Here is an 8,548-nt window from a genome sequence, read left to right as displayed (position 1 = left end):
CTGTCCCTCTCTCGTCAAATTTAAATAAATAAATGTATGTATGTAAATAATTGTTAAAAAAAAAAAAAAAAACTCAGCTTCCTCACCAACTCTTTCGCAAAGCCTCATCTCCGCCTACATCCCTAACCCGGCAATCTAGCTGAGGCACTCCCACAACACCTTAGCACTTCTATATCCGATTTACTCGCCTGTTTTTAAGGTTAGCCTGTCTCTTTCCCACGGGATAGTGAGCTACTCACAGGAGGTAAGTCATCACTCCCGTTCGTTAGGTTTACAAGTGTGCTGACATGCCTAGCGCACACGTTCGATAAGTGTTTGTTAAACGAAAGGATGAATGTTCTGTTTTCTACCTGATGCTGCATCAAGGCTGCAAACTTCACGTGAAGGTGTGCAGAAAACCAGTAAGTAGGCTTTAAGTGCTCCAAAAGTTCAGAGGCAGCGGGGCTTCCTAACGTGTTATTCTCCACCTCTTGTCGGAAAAAAGATTTAGTCTTAAGAAGTTGCTTCTTATTTCCATAATGATATATACTTCTGGGCCAATCGTGAGATAAGAATATATCCACAGGTTGCTTCAGCTTAAAGAGAAAGAAAGAAAGAAAATTCTTAGAAACAAATAGACAAAAATAACCCCTTCCCGTCTCTCCACCACCAGACACCATTCACCCAGGTAGATCTGTAGACTTCTATGTAAATCATTCTAAGAGCATTTTATTTAAGAAAGTCATAAAAAGAATGAGGCTACTTATTTATCCAGGAGAAGAGAAGCAGCTTGCTTTCTGCTTGCCCTGTAAATCACTCTCATGTTCTGGGACAAGGCAGGACAACAGAGATGCATTTGAATTAGACAGGACACCGGCTAAGGTCTTTAGTACTGGGTTTCTAAACACGTGTTGGGTCATCAGGAAAGTCATGGCGCATTTTTGCACAAAAAAATATGTCATGAGTTTCCCCATGGCTTCATAATTACTATAGTTCTTTCTTGCCTTGGTGAACAAATTACTGCTTTGATGATCCAGAGAAACCTGATTTCATGAGACCTCTAACATGATATAGGAAACACAAAGAGTTAGCTGAAAAAGAACTGTTTTCTAATGGGCTCACATAATATAAACCAAAAAAGTCTATTTACTATCTGAATTAATAGTTAAGCTGACAGGTGTCTTCACAGGGAAGACACAAAATATACTCCATATTTAACTTATCATCAGCACTTTCAAGTAATTTAAAACAAGTATCTGGAAAACGAAACTAAAACAACTTAAATCACTGCCCTAGACAATAGAAAACCTAAGACGGTTATGACTGTCCACTGAATAACTGGCATGAACGGGTGCAGTGAAAATTCAGAGAAAGGGGATGACTCTGAGCTAGAAAAGACGTGGCTAGGAAGTGGGATCTTTTTTTTTTTTTTTGGAGAGGTTTTTGTTGTAGGGTGCGTGCACTTGCTGGAAAGGGGCAAAGAGAGAGAAAGCGAAAAATCTCCCCCCCAGAGGGTGGAGGGGTGGCCACGCCGCAATCCCTTCTCCTCCATTCTTCTCTCAGGATCTTGGGCACGCACGCACATGCGCCTGGCTTGAGTTTAAGCCACCGGGTCCGGGACTCGAACTGCGGTCAGCTATATGGGAGTCCAGCCATTACGCCAACTGCTGGTCCCAAAGAACTGGTATCATAAGTGGGTCCTAAAGGACTGGTAGGATACAGATCCGTGAAGGGAAAAAACGTTCAAAGGACCTGTCTGAGCAAGGCCTGAAAGATGCCTGCAAGGATCCTCCTCTCCTGCAGAGGCGCTCTGGTATGGCTCAAAGGGCATGAGCACCGTCAGATGGGCTCCAACTTCACCGCCTCGGGGCTCCCAAACGGGTGACCATTGTGTGCGCCTTGGCTTCTCACCCTTGAGATGATGAGGCTGGAGCAAGGCCGACCTCACAGGATCTGAGTGGGAATTGTACAGAAGACCAGGTGTGAAGCTGTGTGACCCGGCAGAGGTCAGTGGTGGGCTCAGAACAACCAGCTCCACCTACTCTCCAATTCAGTGAATGCTTCGATGCCGCCTTCACAGGTTCCCATGTTCTCTACCATCTTTTCTACAACTTATTTTCTATGTAACATCATTATTGTATTACCACTATTTAAAATAGAATACTTACTTTAATATTTTCTTTAAGGTATCATTTCAATACATATTCTTTAGCCTTACCCTAAATGATAATTATTTTATATAATAGTAATAATTCATTACCATTAAATAAATGTATTCATTTATCATTATTATTATTATTTACATTTGCTATAGTCACCAGAAAGAAAACAGAAAGAGAGAGAAAGAGGGAAAATGAGAAAGCAAGCCACCAGATCCAGGACTTAAACCATGGTTGGCCATGCGGGAGTGCCTTAAACACCATGCCACCTGGTCCCCCTATTACCATTAAAATTTTAAAATGTTTTCCTGTAAACTTCCTAAAAGTAACTAAAGATCCAAATTTTAGAAACACTGAATTGTTCTTCCTGAAAGTAGTATACCAGTATGATCAAAATATCTTCTGACACAGAATTACTTTAAAATTTTTTCAAATCTGCTATAATGTACTTGTACATACCTGTTTTAATTTATAGACTTCAATATTTCTCACATGATATATACTCCTTATTGTAGAAGAATTATAAGGGGGGCACTCAAAATGACCTTAAATTAAAGATGAGAAATAAGTTACATTTAATTGTCTCAAATAATGCAAATGCAAATACATATACATACTTCTCATTTAATTGTCTCAAATAATGCAAATGCAAATCCTATACATACTTGTATAAAATTGACATTTGTCATCAAATGCTTTGGGCTTTTAAAAGTTTTCTAATAAGCATTCACAAACTATAAAGCTAATAACTCGGGGGAGTTGTGATTTATATGTTTACATAGTTTAAAATGTAAAAGATACCATTAGAAACACAAGAGTAAAAAGTATCCCTTCTAGACAGTAGATTAGCCTAGGGCTGGGAAAAAGCAGGGATTACCTGAAAATAGGCATGAAAATTTTTTGGAGTGATAGAAATATTCTGAATGGTGGTAATATTTGCTTAACTATAAATTTACTAAAATCACTGAGCTGTACTGAACTGTCTACTTATAATGGTATCCTACATATTATTAACTCCCAGCCCTTAGGCAACCAATGTTAATCAGGTTCTTGTATTTTATCCCAAGGGTCATAACTCTTCCTACTATATATAAGGCGTATAAAATGTTTCGATATTCACATACACAGTGAAACAATTACTATGGTCAGGTAAATTAACATATTTGTCACCGCACGTAGTCGACTTTCTTGTGCATGCTATTAAATATTTACAGATCTATTCTAGCAATTTTCCATGATATCATCTACATTATCAACTGCAGTCCTCAAGTGATTGGGTCCTTGCAAAAGGCAGGATGTATTTATCTGTTTCTCTAGGCAAAAATGCATCATGACTTTTCCAATGACTCAATGTATTATTGTAATTTTGTACCTTTGACCTCTGTTTCTCCATTTCTGCTCACTACCCTGTAACTACTATTCTACTCTCTGCTTCTACGGTTTTGAGGTTTTCGTTTTGCTAAGATTCCACGTGTAAGTGAGATTATGAACTCAGTTGGCTAACGTCCTGTATGTTCATCCACGTTGCTGCAGAGGCAAGATCACCTTCCGTCAAGACTGAATACTATTCCGTTGTACACATGCCGCAATCTGTCCTTCTATTCCTCAATGAACACGTACGTTCCTTCTGTATTTGGCTATAAGATACAAGTACTTACTCACATTCACTCTGTAATCAAGTTCATTGTTTTCCTGTTCTCAATCCCTTTCCCCTGCTTTAGCTCCTCTCTCTTCGCCAGGTAGTTGTTATCCTCAATTTGCTATTTATCACTCATTTGATTATTTTCTACCATCATTGCAATGGTAATGGTTTGTTCATGACACAACGGCGGCATACTTTCATATATGTCCTGTGCCATGCTTTTTTCACTTATCTTGGATATCTTTCCATATTAGTTACACACATTGTTCTTTGTTCAATTAGGTTTTTTTTTGTTTTGTTTAAAAAAAAAAAAAAACATGGCTTTCTAGCATTACATTATGGAGTCACATCATGATATATTTAACTATCTCCTCCTTTTTGCTGTTACAAAGAATAAAATTTAATTATGAGGAGGTGTCTTCAAAAAGTTCATGGAAGGGAACCAGCAGTTAGTGTAATGGCTATGTCGCTGGACTCCCATGTAGTCGACCGCGGTTTGCGTCCTGGACCCAGTGGCTTAAAACTCAGGCTGGGGACGTGTGCGTGTGTGCCCAAGATCCCGAGAGGAGAACGGAGAAGGGATTGCAGCGTGACCATCCCCTCTAGGGGGTGATTTCTCGCTTTCTGTCTCTATGTCTCTCTCTGTCTGGCAAGCGCACACGCCCTATAGCAAAAATCTCTCCAAAAAAAAAAAAAGTTCATGGAAAATACATACTATAAAAGAACTATGTATGAATCTCAAAAAAAAACTTTTTGGGGGGACCAGCAGTTGGCATAATGGCTATGTTGCTGGACTCCCATGTAGTTGACCATGGTTTGAGAACTGGACCTGGTGGCTTAAACTCACGCTGGGTACATGTCCTTGTGTGCCCAAGGAATTGCGATTGCGGCATGGCCATCCCCCTGAAGGGTGATTTCTTGCTTTCTGTCTGTCTTTCTGGCGAGCACAAAACCTCTCAAAAATAAATAAATAAATATTTTGTGCACCAAATGACCTTGTAATTTAATTATACTTTTTCCAAAAAAGGGTTTGAAATTCTCTGTGCATTGTTTTGCACTTGTGAAATACATTTTGTAGAGAAATTCCTGGAAGCAGAACTGCTGGTTCAGAATTCCTTTTATGACTCCCACAAATACGTATTACCAATTCTCTTCCCCGGAGTGGTTTCAGTGTGCACCCACACCTGCCACATAGGAGATAACCTGTTTTTGTACATCTACACCAACAGTTTAGAATCATGGGAGCAGAGTGCAGGGAACAGATCTGTGATAACAATGACATCGAGGATGGAATTTTAGCTGCTAATGCACTGGTTAAGTTTGTGAAATCTTAAATCTAAACTATTTCTTTAACTTTAAAATTGAGGCATAATTCATTCAGATACAGTGTAATGAATAAGTACATTGTGGCATACGTACACAATGAAATATTACTTACAAAAGAACAGACTAATATGTATCAACATCAACTTCAAAAACATGTTACACAAGTTGCAGAAAAACCACAAAAAATAGGATACATTTATAGCAAGCTTGAAATATGTAATATATACATTGTTTAAAATAAGTAAACGATAAACAACAAAATCAGAATAGCTAATGCCTACTGAAGAGAGGAATGAGACTGAGAACGGGTAAACAAGGAACTTTTCATTGTATCTGTTCTGTTTTATTTCTTAAAAATCAGAATTAAAAATGGGAAAATGCTAAAACTTGATAAAAAACTAGGTGGTGGATACACAGATAATATGTTATAATGTTCTCTATATTTTCGTATGTATAAAACATTTTGTATTAAAAACTAAGGTATCTTCGCAGAAGAAACCCAATGAAAACGTCAAACTATTCATTTTGTCTGCGTTATTGTTGGACAAACCTTTTCGATAATCGTGTGCTTTAAAGATGCCCGAGATTCCACCAATCCTTACGCCTCGGTATTTTACCACACCAGCCAAACCTGAAAAATTCACAGTTAGGTAAAATTACCATAGGCAAAAGCAATCTCTTTGTTGACCTAATAAGACATTTCAACAGTCTAGAATTCTATGCAGTCCTAAAATTACTGGAAAATTAAGTACCATAATATGATTATTCTTTTCACAGAGGACTATGCCAACCACATATAAGGTAGATGAGGAAAGGAGGCCTGAAAGCAGATCAGTCGATACTAAGTATTGATGATTCTGGAAGGGACAAATGAGACAGGGTATTGAAAGATCTACTTTGGTACCTAATGGAATAGTTGGTGGTGGGAAGCGACAGAGGAAAATGTCCTATGATGGGTTCGCATGTTATCAATCTGAAAGGCAGCAAGTATAAAATATAAACTACCTGCAGTTTCTACATTTCAGCTCTGATTAATCATCAGACTTTTCCTTTTCACAACAGTGCGGCTGTCGAATGATCAACTGGTAATGAAATAGAGAAATAGGATTTCTGGGGGCCGGCAAATGGTATGGTGGTGAAGGCGCTGGACACTCCCACATGGCTGACCATGGTTCGAGTCTTGGACCTGGTGGCTTGCTTTCTCACTTTCCCTCTCTCTCTCTCTGTGTCTCTCTCTGGTCAAATGAAAATGAATGAATGAATGAATGCATGAAACTAAATACTGAATGAATGAATGAATGAATGAATGAAAGTAAATAAATAATTATAAAAAATAATAATAAAATAAATTCTATTAAAAAAAGAAATAGAATTTCTGAAAGTATGATTCTATAGTTGGAAAAACCTGTGAACAGTTCTAGAAGAAATATATCTTTAAATAAAGAGATGACAAGCTTGTTTAAAAAGACTAAAAGTGAAACTGAATCTAATCAGGCCTGTAAAAGAAACTGCAGATTATAGGAAATGCAAAGAATAAGGAACATTGAAACACCACCCCAGACAATTCAGTCATCTATATCTCGAGAGTAGGAAGTACTTACTATCGGACAAATTCACCATTTTCTTCAACAAATAAATAGCATAAAAGACAGAGAGGGAGAAGGGCCATCACAGGGCAAGAGATTACAGTCGTGAAAACCCCATGAAACGTGTGAGCCGCGTTTGGCCCCATGTGAACAGATCAATTGTAAAGCAGACGTCCTGTGATAAGCAGGACATCTGACAGAACGAGGCAATAGATAACAAGGAATTACTGTTACTTTAATTAGGTATAATAACAGTACTATAGTTGGGGTTTTTGTTGTTGTTTTTTGAGAGAAGTTTTTTGCTATAGCGCGCATGCGCTCACCAGGAAGGCAGAGAGAAAGACATAAAGTGAGAAATCACCCCACAGGGAGGATGGCCACGCAGCAATCCCTTCTCCTCCATTCTCCTCTAGGGATCTTGGGCACGCACGCACATATGCCCTGCATCAGTTTAAGCCACCGGGTCTGGGACGCGAACCACGGTCGACCACATGGGAGTAGAGGGACGTAGCCATTCATTATGCCAACTGGTGGTCCCTATAGTTGTGATATTTTTAAAAACTTTATCACTTAAAAATGTGTAAACCTAATGGCTGAGATTTCTTTTAAACACTCCAGATTACCTCCTTGCACAAAAGAAGTTTAGGAGATGTGGGTTGAAAACAAGACTAGAAATATCTTAGTTGTTGAAGCTGGTAAACACATATAGAGAGGCATCATCTACTGTACTTTTGTGTATGTCCAACAATTCCCGCTACACAAAGCTTAACTCTTTTTTAATTCAATAAAACGTTTTCTATAAAAAGAAAAAAGGACTACAAATAGCGTAAAGTCTTTGCAGATACATTAACTATTATTTAAAACTCTGGATGAAGCATGGGCATATTTTCACAATCAACCATTTCATAATGAACTGTTCTAATTAAATGCGGATGACTGTTTAATTACATTCCCCAAACATCACATGATCTCAAGATGCTACCCAACTAATACAAAGCCTGACAGCCTCTTCCAGCCCATCCAACCAAAAATTTACCCAAGAACACATACCTAAATAATAAATGTTCGGGGCCACCCAGCCACCATAGGGTAACTCTTGCAAATGGTTTGAGGCTTCATGATTCCCCCCAATGAAGACTGTGAGGATCGGCGCCTTCTTCTCTCCAGAGTAATACCTGGAACACAGGATGAAGTTGCCACAGTCACCATCAGGCATAGCAATAAAGCAAAATAAGGTCTGAAGGGAAACAAGGTAAAAAGTTACAAAGCTCTTTCTATAGGAATCGTCCTTGTCCTTAAGCATGAAGAGCGGCCACCGTGGGTTTCAAGCTTGACAGTGTTCAATGAGGTCATGCATTTTCCTCGAGCTCATCGCTACAACCTCAGCTTCTAGAACGGGACTAGCACATAGCAGGCTGTCCAGGAAAAACTACAGACCATTCAATGAACTCAGAGCCCCACCGAGTACAAGGCGGATGTGTAAATCTGTCTGATTCTCCCTCCAGGCTGCGATCCCTCGGGAAACAGGTAAGACAGGCGAAGATCGAAAGTGACACTTCCTGAGTGCTTTCGGCAGGGCAGGAAAGCAAAATAAGGTCCGAAGGAGAAACCTGGGCTCATCGTAAAGTCAGGCACCCCGGTCCTTGAGAATACACAGCTACCAACCCGTGGTGGAGGTCCCAGAGACAAAGACGGGAGCTGCGGGCGCCGGCCGGGCCGGGGGATTCGAACCCGCGCGCTGTGCTGTGTGCGCGGCGCCCCTCACCTGTAGAAGGTCTGCATGTGCCGGTACTTGGGCGGCACGGCCATGCAGCGGAGGTCGGCCTCGTTGCGCACCGCCTGGAAGTCGCCGCAGC

General features: G+C 39.8%; 1 protein-coding gene across 1 annotated transcript in view; it reads right to left on the bottom strand.

The window, feature by feature from the left end:
• Positions 1 to 8,548, bottom strand: part of DBR1 (debranching RNA lariats 1) — a gene marked incomplete at its 5' end in the record, with an annotated part of 14,783 nt that extends 6,235 nt beyond the window's left edge. Inside the window, 5 exon segments of the mRNA XM_006158198.2 lie at positions 351 to 575; positions 2,598 to 2,683; positions 5,657 to 5,737; positions 7,743 to 7,867; positions 8,458 to 8,548. Coding sequence (XP_006158260.2) covers positions 351 to 575; positions 2,598 to 2,683; positions 5,657 to 5,737; positions 7,743 to 7,867; positions 8,458 to 8,548 — 608 coding nt within the window.

The sequence above is a fragment of the Tupaia chinensis genome, unplaced genomic scaffold, assembly GCF_000334495.1.
Source record: "Tupaia chinensis unplaced genomic scaffold, TupChi_1.0 Scaffold000574_1, whole genome shotgun sequence".
In the NCBI taxonomy this organism is placed as follows: domain Eukaryota; kingdom Metazoa; phylum Chordata; class Mammalia; order Scandentia; family Tupaiidae; genus Tupaia; species Tupaia belangeri.
This window is presented reverse-complemented; position numbering and strand designations above follow the sequence as displayed.